We start from the raw sequence: 26,677 nt of genomic DNA, 5'->3' as shown, positions 1-26,677 counted from the left end.
GTTAAAACGTTCCGGGGTAAATATTTTCTAGGTTATCCCCGGCTACGTTATACGGGAACTACCGTAATTTCCTCGGCTATCGGTTCAGTATTTAGGGTATTTATGAGCTATTCCGGATCTGGTTATATATCCGGCTCGTCGTGCGGTTCTCCGGCCTTTTCCCGGTAGTACGGCTTAATTTAGGTTACTCGAAAAGCTTTCGGGCTGTCCGGGGTGTCCACCCGGATTATACGGTTTTTAATAACTGCTATTTTATATAGTCCGGTTTATTTTTCTCTTTCTTATTAGATTAGGACTTTATTTCGGAGCGGGAGTATTACAATATTATGGATAGCCGGTCCGTTCCGGGTATTTAAGGCTCGGTAAATATTAATATCCGTATATATCTTCTGGAGTATCTTTATTACTTTTTATACGGCTTTTTTTCGTATTTAGATCTTTAGTAACGGTAGTAAGTTCTCGTCGATGCGAGGGTATATTCCGAATACGAGTAAAATAAATATTAAGCCGTCGAGGCCAGCCGTATTATTTAGAGCTTTAATAATTATTTCAAGTATTATTTCGGTATTTATTTAATAACCGAAATCTTTTTATAAAATATCGAAAGTTTTACGTAACGAAATATACGCTCGTTTAACTTTATTTATTATTTAATAAACTTTAATAAGTATTTATTTATAAGTAATTTCGAAATTCTCTTTAAAAATACGTACCTGGATTATACGAGATATAATTAAAAAGTCTTTAATATATATATATATTTAATATTTATAAAAGGTATTCTAAATATTTTATATATTAAATAAATATAAGTAAATAACCGTTTAAAAAGATATACTCGAATCGATTACGTGGAGTACGTTTTATCTATTAATATAGATAACGTTTATAATAATCTCGTAATTAAAGTCGTATTTATCCTATAGTAAGAATTTAAATCTTTATAACGCCGGATCGTGCGACTAGTATTGAGAGCAGAACTTTTAGATCTCGTTAAAAATAGTAGGGTCGATGTTATCGTAGCCGGCGTTTTTTAAGAGCGTATGGAGCTTCTTTATACGAGGGTGTTTAAACTATCGGTAGAGGTGTCGAAACTGTTTTTTAATAAAATATAACGTTTATTTTATACGGCCGGTATTAAAAAATAGATATCCTTATTTTTTAATTATAAGGATTATTTCGCCGTTTTTTTATATAATAAGATTAAGGATATTATTATAATACGTTTTAAGCTAGTCGGCGTGATATAGCGAAAATAAAAAAAGGGTTATAATATTTAAGATATAATACTTAGTTATTTTTAATTAGTTCTATACGTTAATTATTTTAATTAACGAAATAAGCTTTAAGCTTCCGAACTTAATTTCGGCGCTCTTCGAGGTTTAATCGATTTGTATATCTAGGTTCTCTCGTACGTAGGCCTCTGCTTAAGGCTTTTTGATTATTAAAAGCAGGGCGGCGACGGTATTTTAGAGCTTTTTTTAATAAGTTTAGTTATACGAGCTATTAAGGTTAAATTAGTCGGCTTATATAATAATTTTTAAAGAGTAGATATTCTCGTTAATAAGCCGGAAGTAGAACGCGGTGTTTATTAAGTAAGTAATGTTTTATTATATGTTTTTTAAATTAAAGTAGTCGTACTCCTCTTCGTTATTTTTTAGCTCCTTTTTTTCCTTTTTTAGTTTCGGACGAAATCCTTGTATTCGTTTTAAATAAAGAGTTCTTTTTTAACGTTATTATATATTTAAAGGTATTAAATCATTATACGGGTTCGCTTTTCGACTAGGTAGTTTATTAATTAATAGCCTTACTTATAGTAAATTCGGTAGGTTTTTTATTCGAACTATTAATTCCTATATAATAGCTTAGGTTAAAATATATTTATAGGTCGCTAATTCCTATCTTATTCTAGTGGTCGGTTATTATATAGTAATTTATTATTATAAACTAGTAGGTTTTTTTATACGGTTATTTATGAACCGTTTATTAATTAAGTACGTATTTATAACCGGGTTTTAATATAGTTCCTCCGTTAGATATTATTCCGATAGCTTTTAATCCGCTATTATATTTAACGATACGCGAAGGTTTAAGAATAACGCTTTATATATTAGTTTTTAATTAATAAGGGCTGGTATAAGCTCCGGAATTCCTCGGTAGGCTCGTACGACTAAGGTATAGAGAGCGATCTCTCCTTTGAATCCTTTTTTAAGAGCTCGTTATGCGAGTTAGAGCTTATTTAGTAAGATTTTTAGAACCTCGATAAGTTGTTTTTCGGCGTTTTTATTTTTTATTTATATAAAAAAGGTTATTATTTAATCCGTAAAATATTATACGTAGTTTATTATTATATTAAAGTACGAGTTTATAAAGTGATATATTTTGTTTTATTTATTTTCGGGTCCGATATAATTAAAATAAAATACCTCCGTATAATTAGAAAGAATGTTTAAGAAGATCGTATAGTATTAGTCTCTTAATATATCTAGCCGTCGGTATATTTTAATAAATATTTATACTTTATTATAAAAAATATTATATAGCTTATCGATATAGTTCTTTTCTTTTTTTTATACCTTTAAAAAAGTAACGAATTTATTTTTAATCGATTTTATTATTATAAATAACTCGGTTTAGAGAGATATCGTACTTTATAATATACGCTAGACTAAATAATCGTATAATCTAGTCCGGTAGTACCGGAGTTAAGGAAGAAAAGGGACGATATTTTATAACGCTTAGGTATTTAGGAATCCAGGGTGGGCTATCGGGCCTAAAGTGTCCCGTAGTGTTGCGGACGATTGCTCCGTACGGAAACTGGGTATTTCTCGTTTAAGCGGCGGTTGTTCGACTGTTTATTCTCGGGAAGAGTATAGAACATCCTCTTTTCGGGTTTCCGAAGTCGGTTCTATTAGTCGGTCCTGTTATTATATAGGAGCGGCTGGTAATATTAAGCTTACGAGCTTAGCTTTAAAGGATCCATTTATTAATATATTAACTCCGTATTTTTTAAAATAATTAAAAAGCTCCTTTTAAAATATACGGTTAATTTAACCGAATTAGTGCTCGGTCTATTCGTCGAACTCGGTAATAAACGATTTTAAAAAGAGGTCCCCTTTATTTTTAATATATAATATTTTAAAAAGTATTATACGAAGTATATCGTAAATAGTTCGGGTATTATTTATTTAAAGAGTACGTTTAAAGGTTTAAGTTTTTAAAAAGCGAGGTTAACGTTTCTTTTTTAAATTATTAAAAAGATCCCGGTATTTTAAAAACCTTTTTTATATATAAATAGTTCGGCGTTTAAGGTTATCGGTTTATTTAAATTAAATACGTTTAAGCTCGGTCTTAATTCGCCGACCGTAATTAATTCTATTTTAATAAGGGTTATCGTTTTATAAATTATATAATAAAATTATTTAAGTATATAATTATATATAGCTTAGCTAGTCTCGCGTATAATTTAGAACCTGGTCTCCTCTTTATAATATATACTCGGGAAAAAGGGTTCCTCCTCGTACGATTAATTTAATTCGGCTCTTCCTCCGAATTTCTAATGGGCGGAAATTCTCGGGGCTCCTTAGCACGGTCGCCCTTATATCGATAAGGGCGTAAAACCGTCTCTTTATTCTTATTAATTAATATTAAATAAGCTTTCGTACGTATATATAAGTAGGTTCTAGGTTTAATCGAGGTTATATTACTATATTTTATTATTTATATTTTATTTTTAATAAAAGCTACGAGGGGTATCGTATACCCCTCTTAATAAAACTAAAAAGGGGTTCGTACGCGCAGGTACGTGGCACCCCTTTTAGAGTAATATAGAAAACCTTAGTTCCTGCTATTCTAATATATATAGTTATTTCGCTTATAAGGTACGTTATATATATTACTTCTAGTTTCTATTATTCGCTCTCGATAAATACACGCGGAGAAATTAATAAAATTAAATTAACCGTAAGCTAACTGCGATACTATATAAAAGCCACCGACATTTAATAACTAATTAATTAAGATTAAAATAAAACGCCCTTTATTCGAAGCTAAGGTAGCTGCGTTAACCTCTAGAGATGAGACGAGAGTAAGTCCTTCTTTATTTAAAATAAAAGCTAATAATGTGGCTGCGATATTAACGTGGTTTCGCTATTATATATAAATAATTAAAAGAGATAAGTGTCGAAATGTCGTATGTTCGAAATAAAGGTAATAGCGCGGTAACGATACTAATATAGCTTCGAGTAAGTGAATATTATTAAAATAAAAGTAGCTTTTAAAAAATAAAGGAAGCTTTTATAACTATAAAGAATCTACTAGTAATAAATCTTTAAATAAAACTAGAACTAATAATAGAAATAATATTATTTTTAATATAATTTATATAAAGATTAATATATAACGTAAAAAGTAAATAGTAATAATAATAAAGTTTAATTAAAATAGAATTAAAAAAGTTAAATTAAACTTATAATTATAATTAAATATAATAAATATTATAGTTAATATTATATAAAAAAGAAAAAAGTTAAGTATATATATTTAAGTAAAAATAAAAGTATATAACAACGCGATATTTAATTAAAAAAAGAGGCTAAACCTTAAAGGTACGACAGCGTGTTTTTAACTATAGCTTTAAAATCGAATAATAATTAAATGCTTATTAAAAAAGTGACTTTAAGTAAATAAAATAACTATTAAGGCTCCTACTTTAGACTATTTCTACCTTAGTGGTGTCGTATGACCAAGTCTATTTACTACGAGGTCCGGAGTCGCATACTTAAAAACTGCTAACTGCTGCCTTAATGCGAGGCTCACACCTTTTCGCCATAATGCCTGGATAGCGTGGTCTGACTCAAGGCCTACAAAGGTATGTAGAGGACCAATACTGGTTATATTCCCTGGAGCCCAGGTGTAAGCAGTATGCCGTCATTAAGGAACGCCCATTACGTTAAGCTGGAACCTTCTTTGGGCTTTTCCTTTTCTAACTCTAATGTGTTTATGTCTGGGTTGGAATTTCTACCAACATCTACGCCATAGGAGAAATAGATATTACCAGACAGTGACATCAAACTTGCCACTGGCCTTGGGCTGCTCCAAGGCCCATTTGATTCCGCCATGCATCACAGTGGCCCAATGAGCCGAGGCTTTCAGCTTGTTTCCGGCTGAGTGAAATCCATGAGGCAGCCCTTTGAAAACGTGAATGTTGGTAGGGACGCTGACGAGCACATACAAGTTAGTATTAAGCCAAAATTCGATATTGTGGCGTAAAACGGCAGTTGTGCTGAGAGGGAGCTTGGATAGGAAAGGAGGGAGGATGGATACAACTTGGCTAATACTCACTCCGCCTCGGTCAACAGCTCAGCGTATAGCAACCCCTCGTCCCGCAACGGATCCAGTCCGCAGACGCCAAACGTAGTCGGCGGCAGCCCCCGCGCCTGCTCGAACGTGGCGTTGCCCGGGTTGAGTTTGGTGTCGTCCTCGCGCGGGTCCGGGACCCGGAGCAGCTCTCAGAAGAGGCGGCCGCGCGCCGCGGGCAGGAGCGGCGCGAACTCGTTCTCGACGTACGACGAGACGGCGCCCGCGCGCAGCCGCCGCAGCTGCGGCGCGTAGCAGTCCGGGTGCACCGTGGGCGGGATCATCAGGACCTGGCCCGCCAGCGGGGGCAGGCCCGCGAGCCGCTCGAGCCGGCCACCGTTCATCTCCATGGTGAGCGACGCCGTGAGCCAGGCGCCAGCCGAGATGCCGCCCATGAGGACTTTTGCGGGGTCGCCGCCCAGGTCCTGGATGTTTTGGTGGATCCACAGGAAAGCGTCCTGGGTGTCGTGCCAGGCCGTCGGGTACGTGTACTGGGGCGTGTGCCGGTAGTTCAGGTTGAGGACCAGCACGCCGGTCTCCAGAGCCATCTGGGAGCAGGTGGCGTCTTCCGAGTCGATCGTGCCCAGGAGGAAGCCGCCGCCGTGCAGGTGGAGGTAGGTCGGCCGTTTCTGCTGCGGGTCGCCCGCCGCCGCTTCCGCCGACAGGTAGGTGCGGGCTTCGAGCGAGTAGCCATCGCGCGCCTTGATGGTAAGGTCCTGGATCTGGACCTTGTCCGCAAGCGCTACCATGGCGACCTGAGCACGCTTCGAGCGCATCTCATTTGTCACTCTCTGCAGCTCGGTGACGGGCAGGCCGGTGGGGAGAGCGGGGAGATCGGCTTCCACCGCCAGCCAGTCCTCGCTAGGACCCCCATAGATAGAATAGTCGGCCATGGCGTTTTGAGCAGCGTGGTAGGTTCTAGGGTGTCAGTTTGGATCAAAGTACGGCTAATGATCAAGCAGTGGCAGATAAGCTACCGGCTACCAGTGTCCAGCAGTTGATGGGTTAAATTAACAAATACGCTGTTGAGAGAATGGAGTCGGAATAGAGTTGTATCCAATCGGCACGGAAGGATCTCCGCAGGATCCGCCGAACTAGCCGAGGCAAGATCCGCTAATATGGCACTGGTTTTCGCCCCATCCCTGTCGGTCTGAAACTTTATCTCGTGGTACGTGATAGGGCAAATGCTCCTTTTGTCTACCGTCGTAGTGGCAAATGAAGTGCAAGACTTTGTTCGGAATTAAGGTTTCCCAGTCCCAGGATGACAAATTCGGAAAAGCGGGGAAATATCCATTTGACCTTCTGACGAAATATACGAGCTACCCCTATTCCACATCCACGATTCTCGAATAGGGGTAGCTCGTATATTTCTAACCCTAATGAACTAGAAAGCCGTGATTCCCCCTTAAAGCGCGAGGAAGGCGTGTATGCCCAAGGCAGAGGGAGGCTTCCTTTGTTTCTCTTCCCTTCCTCCCTTTGGCATATAAAATGTCGTTAGCGAGGAGGTAGCCCACATCTCCCTCTTCGTCCACCTGCCGCTTGCGCTCCCGCCACATCTCGTCGAAATCGGACGCGTCACGGAACTCTCACAGGGCAAAATCTATATAGAATACTGATACGAACCCGGCTCCTCGCCGCACCGAACGAGGGCGTGTTTGGGTGTGAGGTCAAGGTGGACGAAGTCGTGGTCGATGACCTTCCTGGCTGCCTCGATCGCCTGGTCGCAGATGGCCGGCCAGTCCGACTCTGTGGTCTCTTTGAAGAGGTCGCATAGAAGGAAGCTGGGGAGGTATTCGGTCAGAATGGCTGGAATTCCGGTATACTCGGTCAAGCTCTCGTCCAGTCCCGTCGCAGAGTGCTCTGGGGTCAATCGGACATCCGCAAACAGCGTTGGGACGTGAGCACCTTGCAGATCGACAAGGCGGCCGTACACCTCGAGTTCGGTAGCGTGCCTCTGGGTAGAATTAGCATGGAAATATGCCTCCCGCTTTGGCGTATCCCCTTCGTCGTACGCCCATTGTCCACCGCCCGCATAATCTGCCAAAAATTGCGCCATGGAACCCTGGCGCAGAAAGGCGGTGTATTGATCTTCGCTGTCGCTGGTCGCGGGGCCCGTCGTCTCCTAGAACTCCCGTAATTGGGGGGGAGAACTGACGGTCGTACACCTTCAACGCCACCCGTGGGGCGGTGGCAGTTTGCTCACCCTATTCCAATTCGAGGACGAGCACGACAGACCTTGTTGACGGCTCCATCACTTCAATGACCTTCGCCCGCAGCTCTCGGGCGTGAGCATTGAGTTGTGGCGGAACAATTTTACTGCCGAGGCGATGTATTTTGAGGGCCAATATGTTCCCCTTGACATACAGGCTACAGATACTGATTAGCGTATCGTGTTACGGAAGTGGATGAATGTATGCGCACCTTTCAAGTGGTTGGACCATAACTACCATCGTGTAATATCATTAGGCGAAGGTTATGTAGGTGGTGGGCAAGGCCTAGAAGGATGTGTTTGTTCCTATTTACTTAAGTAGTGCACATATTTGCCTAGCCAGAGCTCGTAGGCAGGAACCATAGGGGGGCATGGCTGCGCGATGCTTAATGGGGATGGGGACTGAGACAAGGAGGTACGACGCCGCTCCTCCGCTGATCGTCGGAGTACGAATCAGGACACTTTATACTGTGCCGTGATCGACACTCTGGTTTCTCTGGACAAGGCGCCAATCTATATGGGGTACGGACCCCGCCCCATTACAAATCTCTGGCTCATCAGGTCCACCACTCGCAAATGCCATAATAAAGCTCAGCAGGATCGTTCGTGGGGCTGAAACGTTACATTCTGTCATGATTAAACAGGCTACTGTGTTTCCATAGTAGTAGGCTCGTCGCCGAAATAGTGATAACAACCAACTGCTAGGGCTATCGTATCCTCAAACTCGTGCCCAAAATATCACTCCTTCAAAACCGACAAGCAACCAGCCTAAACCGGGTGTTTCCAGGCCATCCATGCAATCCAAGACTAGAAGGCTGCAAGGATGAGGCTCATGATCCAGAGGTTAGCAGCTTCGTCCTGCTTAAGATGTCGAGAATGATCATACCTAGCTAGACTTGAATTCAATGTCGTATGTGAGCGGGTTCTCAACTTCGCGGAAAAGTCCTAAATGCGCTTTGAGGGTGAAACAGTTTGAGGGTGTTGTGCCGGCCGTCGTACAGCAAATGTTCTGTCAGATTATCGGTCAACACCAAGCGCATGCCGTGTCGTCTTCGGAGCTTCCAAGCCTTCAACATAGACTGTTCTTCCACTGTGAAATGATCAGTGAAGACGGTGTTGATCTTCCCCAGTAAAATGAGCAATCCTTACATGCTATCTTAACTCTCTCAGAATTCCCATTCAAGGATAAGGGAAATTGGCTTTCCATGAATTCCTGGAAAGGATCATGCAAGGCCCACGATGTCAGTTGATAGCCTCCAATAAGAAATCCATGTGCATGATGGTGCTGCGATTCGGAGTCTACCATCATCAGTAACCGAACTGCCAAGTTGATCAAGCGGAGAATCCTGGCTTCATTGAGTTCTGGTAGTCTTTCTTGGATGTTAGACTTCAGGCACTGGAGTGTAATGCTAGGATTCTCTTTTATTCGATTGATGGCCTCGACTGTGTCGTGATGAGTAAGACATCTAGCTTTGCGATCCCGTTGAATGCTGACTGTAAAATCGCCTGAAGTCGCACAATCATCTGTCTACCTGAAAATATGCATCGAACTCTCCAGCACCAATGAAATTATTTGCATATCTTGGGGTTCTGTTCGCAGCATGGTTTCCTTGGACTGGTGCCTATACTTTAACAGAAGAATTGTCGGATGGGATTTTTTCTTGGTCAGGCTCGGCGACTAACCAGATCATATACCCGTACAAACAGTACTAGTAATTTATCTGCCTTGGGCGTTCACCAATTGATTTATCAGCCTTGGGACTCACAAATTGACCTTCCTTGGGCATTCACCAAGTATGCCTTGGTGTGGTGGCTTGTTCGTACAGCAGTTCTCATTTGCTGCCATGCCGGCCGGGAGTTTGTGGCGACAGAGAACAGCCGTCCTGCAGACCGAATCAACAGCTCAGGCAAGTTGGTATGACCTGCCTCCCTCTCCCGCCCCCTTTTCTCATTTCCCCTCTTCTTCGGTTTCTCCATGCAATAGTAGTGTTCCAACTTCCACAAATTCCTGCATCGATTCCGACCACACCTCAAACACATGTGACAAAACTCAAGAAGGCTTGCTTTTTACGTTTTGGTTTGATACTGAAGTTGTGGTTGGAGTACCCGACCAGATGTCTGACCTTCTCAGGATCCCGTCCACTTACGGCGGGCGAAATGAACCTCAACCCAAGGTCTCCGTTAGCCGTTATGTCAGATCTACAGAACCCAGGGAAGACGAGGCGTTCGGCTTCAAAGAAAACACGAAGTTACATCCAAGCACTGACGAAGCACTGACGAAGGTATTGATCACCCCAGGGGCCCAAAAACACCCACCGTCCCTAGTTAAGTAATGCTGTTTTAAAATCTAATGCTGAATTAATGGTGCTAAGAGTCGCCGACCCCGGATCAGCCTTCGGCGTTGGAAGCAGGCTTAGCAGAACAGCATGCGAACCATCATAACATAGTTAAAGTCAATAGTCCACAGGATGTAAGTCCACTACTTTAGTCCAGGTCCAACCTAATCGTTAAAGCTGAACCTCCATGTCGATAGCCTCCTACCACTACTGCCTCTCTCAGTTACCCATCATTCCTGGATACAGGCGCCGCCCGTGCCTTGCCGGAACATGCGACGCGTGCCAACAATAACGACGACGAGATCGGCGTCGAAAATGGAGACGATCGACCAGACCTTTTGCCTCCTGTACCTCGGGTTCAGAACATGGTTGACGAGCGACATTCCATCCCTATTACTGGTAGTAAGAAGAAGAAGATGGCATACACCCTCATGCCAGTCAAATCTACCGAATGGACAGAAGAAGAGTACAATGTACGATCGGGTCTCGTCATCAATGAACTGAAACGAGCGGTGGATTATGACCCGGACCTAAGTGCGTACACGGACCACATCTGGTATGACTATTGCATGGTAGGCACATCATATGAGACCGCCGAGCCTTCAATCATCATCAGCGCCAAGGGAGACTACGTTAAAGCTTTACGTATGATATTCAAGAAGAAAGCTACAGACAAGTTGTATTGCCGCAGCGGCTCCAGCATCTGGCGTGCCTTCAAGAAGGCTCCAATCCCACAGCGACCCCCGTTCAGATTAGTGTACCGGCGCACTTCCACTGCTAGTGACGTTTTCCGCTACGCTGCTGGAACACAAATGACAGCCTTCCAAACCATACAGGGGACTCTGTGTGGCTCATTGGTTCACTCCCGGTAACAAGACCGCTACCATCGCACTATCCTTGGAAATGGACGATAAGCAAGGGTTGCCGACCGCCAATCACTTATTCAACAACACTGTTGGCACGTCACCAATCCAAGCAGCTAGCCAAGGCGAATCCAGCGATTTTGATAGCATCCCTTTGCACGATGAGGATTATGACAGCCTTTATCAAATTTGGACGGATGACGAAAACGAGGATGAAGAGGAAAACTACCACGAAGTCTTCGACGACAATGTGGAGTCTTGCTGCATCCATCCAAGCATGAGCAGAACAAATCAGGCCGTCCCTATAACAGAATCCAGTCCTAGGAATGGCCAATCTCAGGCTGGAAGTGGACATCACGGTCATCGTCTAGAGCCTATCGCTACGCTCGCCCCTACCAAGTCAGATCTAGACTTTCTCCAGGTCGATGAGTCGGTTATGAGGCGTGACCGGGTCAACACGATATACCTGGAAGGGCTAGCAGGACCGCCCAAGATCCTCAGTACAGTTTCAGCTACACCGCAATACCATGGAGCAAGAGTACTTGTGGTTTCTGGAGTTAGCGGTATTCGCCAGGGCCGGATTATCAAAAGGTTCAGTTACCTCGGGTCGCCTCCGGGCAAAGAGATGTGCCGAGTATGGACAGTCGTACTAGATGATGGAGGTGAGTACTCAAGCAAGACTGGCCAGCACATGACACTGCTAACCAATATCATAGCCGTAATAGAAGGTGACTGTGGATCCATCGTCGTTGACCAAGAGATGTTCGAAGTATATGGTTACGTCGTCGCATCGAATTCCCTTGGGCACGCTTTCATCACGTCTTTGGTTGATGCCATTGGCCAAATCAAAGAGACTTTCAAAGTGAAAGAGGTTGTTCTATCGACCTCTCCTAGTAGCCAATGTCAAGAACGAGGTTGGGAAGATATACCTAAATCTGGACCATCTCTTCCCCTATTCCCATCAGGACCTGTCGACTCAGGCGTAGAGATGACTCATCTCTCGTACCCCTACGATCTAGGAACTCAGCCCTCCTGGTTGCCCTCCAGGCTCAGCCCAACGCAGATTTCTTCAGCCATAGTACCAGTGCAGAAGGCAATCAAAAGTGGCGTTCACCATGCTGAAGCCGAATAAGGTAACCGCTGGTGTGAGCCCACGCTCAGCCTTCAGCCGCTGGTGTGAGGAAAGATCAGCCAAGACCTACGATGGACGAACCTTTATCCCATGTTCTACACTGCTCGAATACTGGGTCATTGATCGCATCTCATCACTTCTTCTTCCGGAAGCCTATACCAAGCGTGCACTAAATATCGACCTCAACGATATTCGGCAGAACTATCTCAGAATTATTAGTACTCTTGTCCTCATCAATCGCGTTGACCACATTGTGGATTTTGTCAGGAACCATACTTCAGATTCTCACATGCCTTTGACCCACTGCCCTTCTTGGCTTCATGGGGGAACGCTGGAAGGAAACTTCTTCCAGGACTTTCAAGATACGCAGTGGGCGTTCTGCCCCATTGGGTTTTCCCCATCCTTATTGAGGGGGCAATGGTTACCTGCTGAAGCAATATTACCAATCATACATATCGATGTACTTCCTCGACGCGGACGCGCAACAGTATGGGGAGTATCTATAGATCCCCAATACGATTGGTCTCACCCCCAGAGACTATCATGCACTTTATCAAGGGCGGCAGTGTCAACTGGTTTTTAAGATTCACGATCCTCACGATACAGCAGTATGGGAGCGTGAAATGGACGCCTACATAAGCATACAAAGTGCCGAGGGAGGAGATTCCCTCATTGGGTACTTTGGCTCGTTCAGGACGGACATGAAGAATGTCATAGTTTTGAAGAATTGGGGTGATGCAACGCTCCACAAGCTTCTATACCCTCCTGAACCTGGCGTTCCTTTAACTATCGATGGATACAGAGCCTTTAGGGATTCATTTCTCAAATTGGCCAAAGCCCTTGAAGATCTGGAGAGTGCAGTTCCCAAGTCATCAGCGCTTGGATCTGGGTGAGTATGGATCAGTACATCTTGGCTGGTGTAGTTTACTGATGCAATACAGAGGTTGGCATGCGGATATCAAACCATGCAACATCATTATCGTCGGCAATGAGTTCAGGCTCGCGGAATTGGACATAGGAAACTTCGGCGTCCCATGTGTCGACGATTTTGGTCAACTATCTCCTTAGTGTGGCATCAAGGCCCGATGGGGAGGATCTAAAACCGATTGTAATGGCTAAGTGCTTACATGATATGACGAACTTGCACTAATCATTTGAGTAGGTCCACCTGGCGGGCCACATCTATGGAACAATGCTATGTGTTGGGTGGGGTGAAGGAGTGTATTGTCTGATCTCCTTGGCTATCCATCTCCTGAAGCCCGGATGAAGGCTAGGTCTTTAAAGACCTAGTCAGAAGTGGACAGCGTGTCTATAGAAGGATCTAGATACATATGGAGTCTGGTAGACTTGCAGAGAAGTGCGGAGAGATATTTTTCAATATTATGTCTATTGATGACTCAAGCTTGGACGTCTGGGCATTAGGATGTGTTTTTCTCGAAATCCTTACTTGGACGTTGGACGATGGGAATGGCCAATTTCGGCACAATATACCCAAGATGAACGGGCTCAATGCCTGGAATGATCTCATCAAAGAGTTCAATTGGGCGAAAGCGAATAGTCCACCATCTAATCGCTCTACAGCCGCTATCCTTCAGTGTGCAAGTAGGATTATTGAAGAGCCTGATGTTCCGGCTGTGAATCCGACGCAGATCTGGGGCTGGGCAACAGAGGCGCTGCGTGTATTTCACCCTACACCAGTTATACCATTCGTCACGGCCGAAGACGTGCTTCGGAAACCAGGAGTCGGCAGTTACATTAAGTCCAAGGTTCACAAGAGGCTTGAGCGAACACTGGGAAGATTGAGGAAGGAATCTGGCGGACTGAAACAGGATAACCCTCGAGAGCTTTTAAGTCCTGTGGCTAACCAATCCCCTCCAAGTTTTACATACGAAAGGTATATCTAATGGCATTCGAAAAACCCAAGGCTTTCGTTATCGATGACTAGTCATTCATGACACAGCACTGGCCAGGCTGCAGACGTCTTAGCTATTCTGCTACAAAAGACGCAAAGGCTGGACAGCAATAGCGTCGATGTGTACTTGGCAGAATCTACGGGGAATATTTCCAAAGTGGAATCACTACTACCACCATCATCCAATACTCGATTCAACATACTTTCTCCCTACGCAGGGCAAGATATGACGAAGAACGTACGACATATCTGGGAGAAGCAGAAGTCATTGAGGGCAGGGCAGAACGATAGACATCTCACCGTATTTATTCTCACCGACCGCCTCCTGGAACCGCCAAGTGACGACGATGAAGACTGGAGATATCTGTGTGCGGCGTCACAACACAGTATCAGAGAGCTGATAACAGGTACCGTGGAGGGGATTTATTGCACTTTGAACGTACAAGTCGTACGTTTTGGGACCTCGGCCTCTCTCGACCATATAGCGGTACGGAAACAAAGAAAAGGGATGGTCAGAACTTGATGGGCGCACTTCAGCGGCTCTATACAAGCTCTCTGCGCTACGGGAACCAAAGAAAGGAAAAAAGACATCTGATCGACGACACGAGCTCTAAGTCTGCACGTAGAAGCGTGTGAGGATGTGTGCCTCATGTCATAGCTATATACAATTTATCTCAGATCACACACGAACTACCTGCGACCGTCCTCAACTTTTACCGACCGACCACTTTTACATGGTGGTGAGGATGCTGACGATGACAGACCTAGATGAATCGCTGGGCCCACCTCATGCCATTGAAGGAACTCCGCTTGTTGTTGTTGCCCCCAGGGGCCCGCGTGGGGAACGGGAAGAAGGGGTTGCGACCGGCACCAGCCGCAGCACCGGCGGCATTGCCTGCGCCGGCGGCGGCGCCAGGAAGTGGGGGCGCTGTCTACCGCCCTGTCGCTGACCACCCTGTCGCCCACCAGCCCAAACACCAGCCCCCGGCGCGGTACTAGCCCCCGGCCCGACAGCGGCCGCCGTCGTGGTCGCCAAGAGGCCGCCCGTGGGAATCGCGCTGGACGGGGCGGCGGCGGCGGCGGTCGTCGTGGTCTGCTGCTGCACGCCGGCGCCCTTGGCCTGCTCGGGCTGGGCCGTCTCCGGGTAGATGTTGGACTGGATGGAGGCGAGCAGCTCCTTGTTGGCGTGGGCGTCGGCGCTGTTGGCGTCGAGGAGGCCCTGCTGCACGTTGGCTGCCTTGCCGTTGGCCAGGTCCTTGAGGTTGCCCTGGATCTGCTTGACGATACCCGCGCCGTCCTTGAACGTCTTGACGCTCTTGGCCGTGTTGACGGTCGGCTCGACATCGGTCTGTTGCACCGCGAAGCAGCCGCCTGGGAGGGAAAAGTTTTAGCATGCGTGTGTTGGGAGGGGGCGGGGGTGTTGATTGAATAGTGGGTACTGGTAAGGTTTGGGCTACTTACCGAAAGGTCCGGCGATGGCATTGTTACGGCATCGGATGGTGCAAATGTTTCCAGGTGAGGCTAGCAGGTAGTAATTACATTAGCTTTGGTAAACCTAAGCGAAAGGGGTCACATGAGAAGCTTACCACCGTAGCAGTTGACGTCGTCCGGCATCTTGGCCATGATATTGAAGTCCTTCACCATGGCCTGCGAGACGCCGTTGACGCCGGGGACGTTGTTGATCATGGTGAGCTTCTTGACCATCAGGCTCGAGTTGCTTCCCTCGTCAATGTCGCACTCGTAGGGCCCCGCGCCGTCGGCGTTGACCTGGTGCATCATGATGGTGATCTCGCTGCCCTTCTTGACCTGCGTCACGGCGCCCTGGGCGATGGCGTTCTCGGTGTGATAGGCGATGTCGATGTTGCCGATCAGCTGGTTGCGGCCGCAGAGGTTCACCAGGTTCGCGTCGATCTCGGCTTCGCGGATCAGGTTGGTGTCCAGCTGGCACGCGCTGATCAGGGTGCAATTCCGGGCCTGGGCAGGATCGACTGAGGGATAGGGATACACGTCAGCATGATTATACGTCAAGCATCTAGCAGCACATGGGCTATACTCACGTCCAAATTGCATGCTGGAGTTGGAGCCTGGGTCGCCTTGGATGTTCAAAAACGACACATGGGCCTGTGCCAGCGACACCAAGGCCGCCAGGGTGAAGGATGTGTAGGAATGCATCTTGTCGTTGGTTTTCTTCTTTTTCTTTAAAACGGGATATAAAATGCAAGATTATAGTAGGAAGGCACAGCCTAGAAAGAGCGTACAGGTAGGCAACCTGGCCCAAGAAGGTAAGAAAGGAAAAAGTCAACGATCCTCAAGATCGTTTGGAGAGAAAGAGAATTCTGGTCACTATCCTCTTGGGTGGACGACGATGATCATGATCCGAAAAGGAGAGTTCAAATTCTACAGCGCAGGAATACTGCTTTTATCTATGCTATCAGCACCGTCTCGCGCCGCCAGCCTCGAGATGAGGCCCAAGGCTTAGAGTGACATTCGCAGAAACGCCCATGGGCACTTGCAACGGCATGTGTCGCATCTCGGTGGGGGTGAAGAGGACGAGGGAGGGAAAAGAGAACATTCGGAGGAGTCGAGAATGATATATCGCAGCACGATCCACGTAGTTTGCGGCCGAGCGTCCCCTTGCATCTTGCATGGCATGGGGGCGGCAGGCCTGGCAGGCCTTGGGAACGGCAACTCTAGGCGCATGTTGCCGTACGATGGGGTGGTAATTTCGCGGGCGCTCGGCGTTTGGGGGAAACCAACCAAGGACTGACTCTCTGCTTGGAAAAGTTGGCAAGTGTAGGCGCATGTTGCCGTACGATGCTCTGTTGACATCGCGCCCGATGCCGCTTGGCGCTTAGTCAAAATCCGGGGACGTCGGCTTCTGCGGCAGGACGCACCAAAAGGATCGACAAATGGAAATCGTGGGGGACTCCACCTGAAATGCCGTGTCGTTCGAAGATCCTCACACAACGACTGCGACTTTCACCCGACAAGAGTCATTAAGGGAGTCTATTTCCCCTTAACATCTTCACCATCACATTTGTCGCCAGTCAGGGGTTATTACCAACCTCAAGGGCGTAGTCTTCGCAACAGGCATTGGCTAGATGAAAATATTCTGCAAGGCCATCGATAGGGGATGTCAAAACGTCCGACAACGCGTGACATGGTAATTAAAACTTTCTCAATGTGCCCCCCCCCCCCTGCCCAGCTTTTCAAGTAACACATAGATTGCAAGTGGCTTTTTGACGGCCTTGGGCCCCCGCCATTCATTCGCCCGGGAAAATTATCCCTGCACAAAGTACCGCAGAGCCGCCAAGTTTGAGAACATCACGTTATACCCAGCAGGCGATCGTACGGTATTGACCCGAACATCCCGGGTCGGCGATCTTGGCAAGAAGACGCCAATGCAAACGCGATAGGCCACTAAGTAGTATATTGTCACAGCTTCTTGCCTACCTACACCAGTCCCAGCTTGATAGAATCGCAATAACGGATATTACGCCTTGACTATACGAGTAAATGTGGAGAACTTATAGACGATTTGTAATGAGATTCTCTTTCTATCATGCAAATGGCTTACAATATGCTGATACATTTTCCAGCTTTCAAGGCATAAAACCGACAAGCAGACGAATATTCCCCTGTAAATGTTTCTAATTCAGCCGCTATTGGAATAAACATTTGCGAATCTCGATTCTGCAGAGCTGAGAAATAGCTTGTTGGTGTAGTATCTTTCTCGAAATGAACCGAGTTTTCGGTATTGTACTGGTCCTTCAATGTACCAATTGCCTTTTCTGATTGGTCTGTTACACATGGTCAATATTGCTGTCCACCGAAGACAGTGAGAAGGAGTTAGACCCCCGCGCGCCAAGGGCTGAGGTGTCTCGCATGAGACGGAAGTTGGCTGAGAGAGCGCCGCTTGGAGGGTAATAAGTGAGCCGCCCACGATGGACTTTGTCGCGTTCTGTCACGTCCCAAGGTTCGTTGGTTCGCCAGGCCGGAGGCAACAAAAAGTCCAGAAAAGAAAAAGCATATAATTAACCTCAAGCCCTGGTGACCCTGGTGCTGATGTTGGCATCAATCATCCCAAGGTCAAGATCTGGTATCACAGCCAAGGACGCAGGAGGCTCTGAATGGAGCCCTTGAAATGTTTCATCGGGATATTGCGGGACAGCGGGTCGTCAAGTCGTCGAGGGTAAGATGATCGACACGCATCAGCACCCGCCAGAGCGGATTCTGTTCCTGCATTAGTGGAGCGGAGAAACCACGGAGACCGCCGGTCCTCTCTCTCCCACCAAACCCGAGAACCGCCATATAAGTACGCAGATTTCAAACTTCTGGACGCTACATTTCCAATGCCAAAAGGACGAGATGGCGGCTCATTACTTGCATTAGTTTTATGTCCACCTTGGCAAGATCTGAGATCCCACCGTTGCTGTTGGCAAAGTCGGCATGTGAATACACAGCATCACTCCCGTATGCATCACATCAAGTCAGCCTGTGATCCACGTTGGGGAGTGAATTCCGTTCTCCCTCAAAGTCCACTGCAACCCGAGTTTTGGCCGCTGTCTGTGTTGGGGATAACTCGGTGTCAGGGTGTCATGAACGGCACGGCGTATCCCCACATAGCTGAGCCACACAAGCCCAGCTCATCTGAATCTGGTGGCGTGTAGATTTGAACGAAGATCATGCCAAAGATCAGCAATAAATCAATCGTAACATAACCACACCACGTGAATGCCACAGGCTGCAAGCGCCACCGAGGCTGTTGAATCGTAACATAACCACACCACGTGAATGCCACAGGCTGCAAGCGCCACCGAGGCTGTTGATAATGCCGACAGCATTGTTATATCACCGCGTTTACTAGTCTCAACTAGCCACATTGGCTTTCTGTTGCCGAACAGAGCAATATCAAAAGTTGGCCAAGTGTCGAAGGCGACACCCACGGACCGTGTCACAAATATGGAATGCATATTGTAAGCAGGGCTACTACTGCTACTACTGGCAGATTTCTCGAGTCACTCAGGCCTAGGATCAGAACAACCGAAGCGTACATGCAATCCACGATTGCTGATTAATAACTTGAATTGTTGAGGGTATCGTACAAATTTATCAGGCAGGCTAAAAAAAAGAATTAGGTTGGGAGCCGATGAGTGTTTTATCTCCGAGACCGGAGAAACAGGAAACACATGAGTAGGACTGTCAAGAGATGTGTCATCTCGGGAGCGACGGTGGCCGCCGCAGCCGTAGCAACCGGAGCCGACGCGGTAGCCGACAGAGCCGCGGTGCCGGACCGGGTCAGGAACGAAGATGTGGCTAGCGCTGATGCCGTCTCGAGTGGCCCTGCCGGGGAAGGAACAGGCGGAGTGACGATTGGAACCGCGGTGGGCCCAGAAGTGATCCCTGGCGCAGCGGGAGGAACCCCGGATGATGCGTTGCCTGGGATGGATGAAGGCGGCGCCTTCTCCTCCTTCTTGTCATCCTTTTTCTTGTCGTCTTTTTTCTTGCCCTCGTCGTCGGAACCAGAGTCCGAGTCCGAATCCGAGTCCGAGGATCCCGAATCCGAGTCTTCCTTCGACTTCGACTTCGTAGGGGCACGGGATGTCGTGGCGGGAGCTGCTCCAGAAGAGGTGATCGCGGGCGCCTTGCCTCCCTGAGCTGGCAGAGAGACGACCGGCGGGCTCGTAGACGAGGGCTTCTTGCTGTCCTTGTCGTCCTCTTTCTTCTCATCCTTGTCTTCATCTTCTTTCTCACAGTCAGACTCCTCTTCCTTCTTCTTTTCCTTCTCCTTCTCCTTATCATCCTCTTCTTCCTCGCAATCGGATTCTTCCTCCTCCTTCTCTGCTTTCGTCGAGCTAATGGCCGGAGCTGCCGCGACGGGCGGCGGGAGCGTGGATGTTGGCGCGGTGATGGGAGTAGGCTGCTTGTCCTTGTTCTCGTCCTTCTCGTCCTCGTCCTCTGAGTTTGAAGATGAGTCCGAGCTCGAACTCGAGCCGGAGCCTGACTCTTCTCCCAACTCCTCCTTTGCCGGCGGAGGGGCCGCGCTCGTGGCGGCGGGGGGGGCGCCAGACGTGACCGCCGGGGCTGCGGCCTGGGCTTTCTGGGCAGCCATGGCCTTGCCCAACTCCGCAGTAGAGATCATTCGCTTGGACCTTCCCAGCTTCGCAAGAGTAGCAGACTTGACAGTGCCATTCTTTCTGTTAGCTTCGTTGTCGGAGCCCGAGTCCGAGTCTAAGCTCGATGCCGAATCGGCACTTGCATCCGAACCGGACGAAGTCAGGTTAGCCGGTATGGCCGGAGGTGTAGCAGGATTAGAGTTAATCTGTCGTGCTTTCCTGGAACTGCCAGAGGGGAGCATTCGCTTGGCCCTGATGTTCCTGGCCTTGACGGTGCCGTTCTTTTTGGCATTGTTGTCCAAGTCCGAGTCCAAGCTAGCCTCCGAATCCGCACTCGAGGGTGAATCGGCACTTGAAATCGAGTCGTCCGACGAAGTTGCACCAGCCGGTACTGTGGGGGTAGGCGCAGCGGGTGTGGCCCGCCGGCCCTTCCACGAGAGCGTCCGTCTGGTCTTGGAGTTGCCAACCTTCTTCGTGGTAGTGTTGTTGTTGTTGATATCGGAGTCAGAGTTTGAGTCTGGACCGGGTTCAAGTTCGGATTCCGAGTCGGAGCTATCCGCCGCCCGTCTCGCCGCCTGCTCTTGCTGATGTCGGCGATACCAGCGCCTATAAGTCGACGAGCGAGCGGTGCTGGGCACTCCTCGTCCTAACATGTCGGCTTGGGCGCGCATGGTCGATGAAAGCAGGCCTGAAACAGCGAGAATGTCCTTTTATGACGTAAGATGTAAAAAGTAATATGCGCAAATCGAAACCGGGAAGAGAGCGAGTGGAAAAGACGCGCAGAATTGTAACTCTGCTCTGCTGCTGCTGCTGCTGCTGCTGCTGATCGTCGGCACCAAAGAAAGAAAGAAAGAAAGTCGGGCACGGCCCCAAGGTAAAGATTGGAAATGAAAATCCAACAAAACTGACAGGAAATGGATGACAGAAAGAAGCGAAAAGAGGAAGAAGAAACGGGTTTACCACGTCGGCCTGCTTCTATAGATAGATAGACAGCCTGCGGCAGTGGACGTCCAAGGGCGCCAAACACGCCAAGCAGCGGCAGATGGGGCCACATCGTGGATCGGCCAGGGGCATCTGGGGCTTCCTGGAGTTTCACCCGGCTCTGGCAGGGGTAGGATGTTTCCGCGACCCAGTCTTCGGCCCAATCGCGCTGGGTGGTCACACGACCACTCGCCTCTTGTGGAAATGAACGGCAGACATGCGAAGCCGATGCTGCTGTTTCGTAGTAACGTCATGCGGAAATGTGTTTCTAAAAAAATAACCGCCGCCCCGTTACCACTGGACACGGGCTCGGCCAGCTCGGCAGTCGGCAGTCGGCAATGATAGCCTTTTCTAACTCGGCATCCCTGTTCCAATTTCACTACCTACGAGAAGGTCGTAATATGCATAAAACATAGCTGGAGTAGATGTGGGTAGAAGCTACTGAACTTGCCACGCATCGCCAAGCGCTGGGTTGTGTATGCACCTTTGCAATGGACTGAATCATCATTAGCGGTTACCAGGGTATGCTGCATGTAGTTCGTGTGTAGCCCAGTATCATTTAAGTAGAAAGAGGCGCAAGCTTAATTCTAGCTACAGCATTGTCGAGATGTATTTGTTACCACAGGCATCCCAGACCACAACCGTCCTCACCAGCTTTCATCCTTCGGTCGAAACTATCCCAGTTATCGACATTCAAGCCTTTAGCCCAGTCGTGGATATAGAGCCAACCAGCTCGCGCTCTATATCCTTCATCGAAGGCCGGGCACTGTTCACCCATCCTGTCCATGAAGAATTGCCACTGGATATACGGGAAGTTTTGTTTCCCAGCTACAAGTATACAGATCTTTGGTCAGTACTGACAAGCCGTGTGAAACATGAGAAGGGAGAGAGTGAGAAACTGGTCTTTGGTGACTTACCACAGGTGCAAACCCAGATCACGACCGACTCATATCTCAAAAAGCGCATGCTTTTCTGGTGAACAACCTCGCCGTCGTCGTTCAACAAACCCATTGCATTGATGGCATGCTGGAAGTCTTCGTGGTCAATTTGATTAAAGGATTTGTGGCAACCGGAGTCGGCGAATGGGATGTAGACGTCACAGTCATGGCACTTTGTACCCGCTGCCTCCACCCTCTTTTCTATGTCTTGCCACCAGTCGACTTGACCCTCATCTCCCAGCAGAGCCACGTTGCCTTGCTGGTCGGGGTCAGTGGAGTTTTGCCCCAGCGGGATAGTCTGTAGTCCGGCAGCAGCCCGCCCAGGTGCTTCCGGGGTGACTGGAGAACCCAGGAGGTGGGAGACCATGCCAATCAGGCAGATGAAAAGAGTTGTAGGCACCATGATGTGCACAGTCGAGATGCGTATGACGGTGTAATGGAGATAGATGGTTGAGAAGTCTCCAGCCCTTTTGGTTCTAAGGGGAGAATTGGACTGGTTAATATACTATGGTATGATGACATTCGGACGAGGTCCGGTGCCACTTTGGTGGCTTTCTGCGTCGTTTTCAACGCTTATTTTCTACTGTAAACATGGATTTTTTATTATTCTCAAAAGAGTTCATGCGAGCATTCGTGCTCATACGAATTCCGGTCCAAGGTTGAGCAACGCTCTGCTGATAGTACTGGACCGGCCCTCACTCCCCCAACAAATGAATCCCTCACTCTCCCAAGTGAATACTTACTCCCTCTGAATCCGTTTTGGAAATGAACAACTCTATTGGCTAACCGGCTCCTACTCGGGCTAAATAATGCAAGTAATATCCGCAAAGCCGCTCATCCGGCTTGGAAACTCTATCACCCACTATCCATCAGGGTCCGCCTTATCGCGGGGAGTAAGGTCCTTGGGCAGCTCGAGTAAGTACAAATATCCCTGAAGCCCCCTCAACTTCCACTTGCTGAGACACGTCTACACAAGGCAACATCACCCGCTTACCTGCTACTCCAGAACTTGTCGATCGGAACTCGAACAACATGGAATTCCTGTTGAACTTATTTCTCGTCTTACTCCTCCACCTGCATTGTGCGACATGCTGGACAGTCACGATGGGTAATCAGGCGGTTTGGGGGACCACCATTCCAAGGAAAGACGACCACCCGGCACCCGCTCCAGCACTCAACCTACGTATCGTCACTGCTGCTCCGGACATCAAGCCAACCCAAGATGCCAACTTAGGACGAGTACAATGAGATGATCTAACGTTCTGCGACAGTATTAAGGGTAAGCAATATTGACCATCTTTCTCGTTCACTTACTCTCTTTGTGTCGGGGTACTTGTATGTGGCTGAGGGGCGTGAGTGTTCTCGCTTCTGTATTATATCCGCTAACAATGGGATAATTCTAGTGTGTGTATGGTCATGGGCTCTTCCAACAGTACTTGGGATCAGTTCTTCACACATGGCAACCGCGTCGCCAGTGGTACTTCTGCAACCAATTTGAAGAAAAAGGGCTACGCCTAGAACGAAGGAATGACAATGAACTACTCTATTCGTCGGGCATTATCCGGACATTTTGATATAATTAGAAAAGTCTACCACGAAAATACTAAGCCTAATTATGCAGTAACAAAGCAACTCTGCCCACTACGCAGATATTAATAAGTTAACAACACCTTGAGTGCAAAAGCTACCTCGACCAAGGATGTGGCAAGTAGGCTCTTATATTGTTTATTCGGATAATTCACCAGGCAAAGAAAATAAACCATTGACTATGTATGTGCTTATCCATATGAATTGAAATGTTCACTTTGGCCTCCAATATCCCCCCACGCTCAAGCTCCCTATTGTCCTTTGGTGACCTACGCCTACACTACGGCAGTCTCCACGCCATCAAGGTGCTATAGGGGTGCCAGCACCCAAAACTCACCTTTAGACCGGCTTTGCGGCACGGGATAGACGCAGCACTTCGTCAAGAAGCCACAGACCGAACCGGGAGGAACGGCCGTCCATGAGTCCTTGCCGGCAGGCAGGTAACAGCGCCAGTCACATGAGCCGGGAAGCCAGCCTACTTCGTACCAGACTTGCTTGCACTGCCAGAGTTGGTGGGGCCGCCTCCATAATTGAGCGACCCTCTGGCGCCATCCAAGACACCGGCGATGGCCCCACGACGACTGGTACCGTCTAGGACACCGGCGATGGCCCCACGACGGCCGGCCGCTTGGGCTTGGGCTCTCCTACTGGCGTCCCTTGAAGGCTGGGTGGCCATCTTGCTGCTGTTGCTTTGGTTGCTGCTGCTGTAGTTGTTAGGCATTTTGGGCTCTGATTGCGGTATCTGTTGGTTAAAAAGAGTTTGTGGTGGAGGTACAGGGGAGTGTGTTGGTTGTAGAAGCGATGGGATCCTGGTCTCGTCAACAATACAGATTGTTGTTGAGATTTATAACTACCACAATGACCAAAACAGACTCCTTGTTGTAGTTCGAGATTTATACAGCTTAATGAATATTCGAACGCTTGTGCTGGAAAGCTGTTAGGTGATCAAGTCATTGTTTGGAACCCGAGGTTGGCAACCTTTCTTTGTTGTCGATCACGCATTCATGACCAATGGCGTTGTTTGCACTACACCTGACGCGAGTCCCTTCTTTCATTGTCGACCGAGTGCCTGTGGTTCCCCCTAATGTTCCCGGAACTTGAACGCTTCCCGAAGGCCTCCCCTAGGAAAAGCTGATAATTATTAGCTCTGCTTCTTTATTAGTCGATATGGGTCATAGGCTGCTGGGGAGGAGATCCTGATTGACGTTGTTTTTAAGATAAGAGATGCGGAGCCGCGAGTCAGGACACCAACACTAATCACGATCGTAATCTGCTTCGGTCATGGGTGCGGCTGTTCCCGCTGGGTGGGTGGATCTCGGGCTTTCCCGATCATTTCCGATACCGGCAAATGGCCCGGCGTTGATAACAGCAAACTGTGAGTGTATTAGAAACCTTTCCTCGAAGCGCTGGGGAAGACTATTACTTGTCGTCCAGAGATTTAATACAATGAAGCCATCTTCAGTAACAGCAGCACTCGTGGCATCCAGTGGCGCGGATCTAGCCGATGCCGCGGCAAACACATCCGCCGTTGCGAATCTGAAGTCGGGTGTTGTTGTCGGCGCGCAGAAGACGTTCCCCGGCGCGGAGACGGCGGTAAACGAATTCCTCGGTATCCCCTACGCCGCCCCCCCAGTGGGTGCCCCTGCGCTTCGCCCTCCCTTTGCCGCCTGCGCCATGGTCGACACCGCTGAACACCACGGTGTGGCCTAATGCATGCATCCAGCAGGGGAATACCGACGTCCTGCTCGCGCCCGAGAGCGAGGACTGCTTATACGTGAATGTGTTCGCCCCTGCGTCGCCGGCCCCAGTCCCGGACGCACCGTCATGGTGTGGATCCACGGCGGCGGCTTCAAGAGCGGGAGCGCGTCCATGGCCCGCCACGACGGGACCAGCCTCGCCGCGCACCAAGACATCGTCGTGGTCAGCCTGAACTACCGGCTCGGCCCCTTCGGCTTCCCCAACAGCCCCGCCGTTTCGACGGGCGCGCAAAACGTCGGCTTCCACGACCAGCGGCTCGCCCTGCGGTGGGTGCGGGAGAACATCGCCCGCTTTGGGGGCGACCCGGCCAAGGTCACCCTCTTCGGCGAGAGCAGCGGCGCCACGTCCGTTTCGCGCCTCGTCGGCACCATGAACGACACGGGCAGCCGGCCGTTTCGCGCCGCGATCCAGCAGAGCGGCCTGTACGAGACGGCGTGGGCTATGGACCCGCCGGGCGATGTGCTCGGCCCGGCGGCGTGGCCCCTGTTGGTGAAGAGCCTGAACTGTACCTCCTCCAAGGGCAACAGCAGCACGCCGGGCTCGGCAGAGGCGGAGAAAGAACTTGCCTGCGTCCGCACTGCGCCGGCGAGCCGCATCCGGGCCCTCATCAACGGTCCGTCGGCGTCCTGGTCATTCTATCCCGTGGACGACGATATCACCCAGCTCGCGGACCCCGACCGTGCGCGCGCCGAAGGCCACATCGCGAAGATCCCGCTCCTGATTGGAACGAACGCCAACGAAGGCACCATGTGGACGGGCTCGTGGACCGACCTGGCGTCCTACGTCGCCGCCTTCCCCATGCTGGCGCCCCATGCCGCGGCGCTGAATTCGACCTACCCGCTCGAGGGCCGGGGGCCCAACGGGGAGCTCCTCGCGGACGGCTGGCACGTCAATGCCGCGATCGACACGGACGTGGAGTTCACGTGTCCCGCGTCGCGCGTGGCCCAAGACACCGCGTTCCACCTCGGCCTGCCCGTGTGGCGGTACTGGTTCAACGCGACGTTCCCGAACACGGCGCTCGGGGACGGGCTCGGCGTGTACCACTCCTCGGAGATTCCCATCGTGTTCGGCTCGTACCCGCAGGCCAACGCGACCGCGGAAGAAGCGAGGCTCAGCGCGGCGATGCAGACGGCCTGGGCCGACTTCGCCAAGGACCCGTACGGGGCCGATCCGGGGTGGAGGCCCGTGGGCGCCGGAGACGCGGGTGGGTATCCGGTCGCGGCTTTCGATGTTGGGACAGACCCGAGTGCCAAGGGCTGGGCGCTTATGGATAACGGGACAGTAGATAGCGCCTGCGGGGTGTTTGAGCCGATATATAGACAGCGCGTGGGAAGCCCATGGTGGTAACGCTCGACTGAGCGGCACAGTCTCAATAGAAAGAGCAGGAACGGTGTAGGTAGTCTTTGAAAACGTGTTTGGACTCCTCGCAATGTAGCAAAAGCCGTCTTAATTGGTTACAGGTCGGGGGTGGCTAGCCACTTAATCTG

The 26,677-nt window shown here is 48.9% G+C and overlaps 10 protein-coding genes across 10 annotated transcripts; 5 read left to right on the top strand and 5 right to left on the bottom strand.

Annotated features, from left to right (window-relative positions):
- Positions 1-5,052: 5,052 nt before the first annotated feature.
- PG994_000033 (uncharacterized protein) lies at positions 5,053-6,251 on the bottom strand (the record flags this gene model as incomplete). Its single annotated transcript, XM_066851442.1, has 3 exons — positions 5,053-5,218; positions 5,344-5,507; positions 5,565-6,251. 3 exons carry the CDS (start codon positions 6,249-6,251, stop codon positions 5,053-5,055), a joined length of 1,017 nt encoding a protein of 338 aa, XP_066722074.1.
- A 707-nt stretch (positions 6,252-6,958) lies between these two features.
- Positions 6,959-7,414, bottom strand: PG994_000032 (uncharacterized protein; the record flags this gene model as incomplete). The annotated part of the gene is made up of 1 exon (XM_066851441.1): positions 6,959-7,414. One exon carries the CDS (start codon positions 7,412-7,414, stop codon positions 6,959-6,961), a length of 456 nt encoding a protein of 151 aa, XP_066722073.1.
- Positions 7,415-10,268: 2,854 nt separating this feature from the next.
- On the top strand, positions 10,269-10,775 carry PG994_000031 (uncharacterized protein; the record flags this gene model as incomplete). The annotated part of the gene is made up of 1 exon (XM_066851440.1): positions 10,269-10,775. The coding sequence occupies one exon, from the start codon at positions 10,269-10,271 to the stop codon at positions 10,773-10,775; it is 507 nt and encodes a 168-aa protein (XP_066722072.1).
- Positions 10,776-13,394: 2,619 nt separating this feature from the next.
- Positions 13,395-14,424, top strand: PG994_000030 (uncharacterized protein; the record flags this gene model as incomplete). The annotated part of the gene is made up of 3 exons (XM_066851439.1): positions 13,395-13,792; positions 13,859-14,258; positions 14,296-14,424. 3 exons carry the CDS (start codon positions 13,395-13,397, stop codon positions 14,422-14,424), a joined length of 927 nt encoding a protein of 308 aa, XP_066722071.1.
- A 150-nt stretch (positions 14,425-14,574) lies between these two features.
- On the bottom strand, positions 14,575-15,982 carry PG994_000029 (uncharacterized protein; the record flags this gene model as incomplete). The annotated part of the gene is made up of 5 exons (XM_066851438.1): positions 14,575-14,705; positions 14,762-15,181; positions 15,272-15,331; positions 15,397-15,798; positions 15,868-15,982. 5 exons carry the CDS (start codon positions 15,980-15,982, stop codon positions 14,575-14,577), a joined length of 1,128 nt encoding a protein of 375 aa, XP_066722070.1.
- A 3,017-nt stretch (positions 15,983-18,999) lies between these two features.
- On the top strand, positions 19,000-19,467 carry PG994_000028 (uncharacterized protein; the record flags this gene model as incomplete). The annotated part of the gene is made up of 1 exon (XM_066851437.1): positions 19,000-19,467. One exon carries the CDS (start codon positions 19,000-19,002, stop codon positions 19,465-19,467), a length of 468 nt encoding a protein of 155 aa, XP_066722069.1.
- A 453-nt stretch (positions 19,468-19,920) lies between these two features.
- On the top strand, positions 19,921-20,514 carry PG994_000027 (uncharacterized protein; the record flags this gene model as incomplete). Its single annotated transcript, XM_066851436.1, has 1 exon — positions 19,921-20,514. One exon carries the CDS (start codon positions 19,921-19,923, stop codon positions 20,512-20,514), a length of 594 nt encoding a protein of 197 aa, XP_066722068.1.
- A 1,009-nt stretch (positions 20,515-21,523) lies between these two features.
- Positions 21,524-22,248, bottom strand: PG994_000026 (uncharacterized protein; the record flags this gene model as incomplete). The annotated part of the gene is made up of 2 exons (XM_066851435.1): positions 21,524-21,735; positions 21,825-22,248. The coding sequence occupies 2 exons, from the start codon at positions 22,246-22,248 to the stop codon at positions 21,524-21,526; spliced, it is 636 nt and encodes a 211-aa protein (XP_066722067.1).
- Positions 22,249-23,907: 1,659 nt separating this feature from the next.
- Positions 23,908-24,153, bottom strand: PG994_000025 (uncharacterized protein; the record flags this gene model as incomplete). The annotated part of the gene is made up of 1 exon (XM_066851434.1): positions 23,908-24,153. The coding sequence occupies one exon, from the start codon at positions 24,151-24,153 to the stop codon at positions 23,908-23,910; it is 246 nt and encodes an 81-aa protein (XP_066722066.1).
- A 725-nt stretch (positions 24,154-24,878) lies between these two features.
- Positions 24,879-26,537, top strand: PG994_000024 (alpha/beta-hydrolase; the record flags this gene model as incomplete). The annotated part of the gene is made up of 2 exons (XM_066851433.1): positions 24,879-25,131; positions 25,189-26,537. 2 exons carry the CDS (start codon positions 24,879-24,881, stop codon positions 26,535-26,537), a joined length of 1,602 nt encoding a protein of 533 aa, XP_066722065.1.
- Positions 26,538-26,677: the final 140 nt, after the last annotated feature.

This window comes from Apiospora phragmitis (genome assembly GCF_038363925.1).
Source record: "Apiospora phragmitis strain CBS 135458 chromosome Unknown utg000001l:1.0-2902119.0:1.0-2906034.0, whole genome shotgun sequence".
Lineage (NCBI taxonomy): Eukaryota > Fungi > Ascomycota > Sordariomycetes > Amphisphaeriales > Apiosporaceae > Apiospora > Apiospora phragmitis.
Note: the sequence above shows the minus strand (reverse complement) of the source record. Positions and strands in the feature narration are given on the sequence as shown.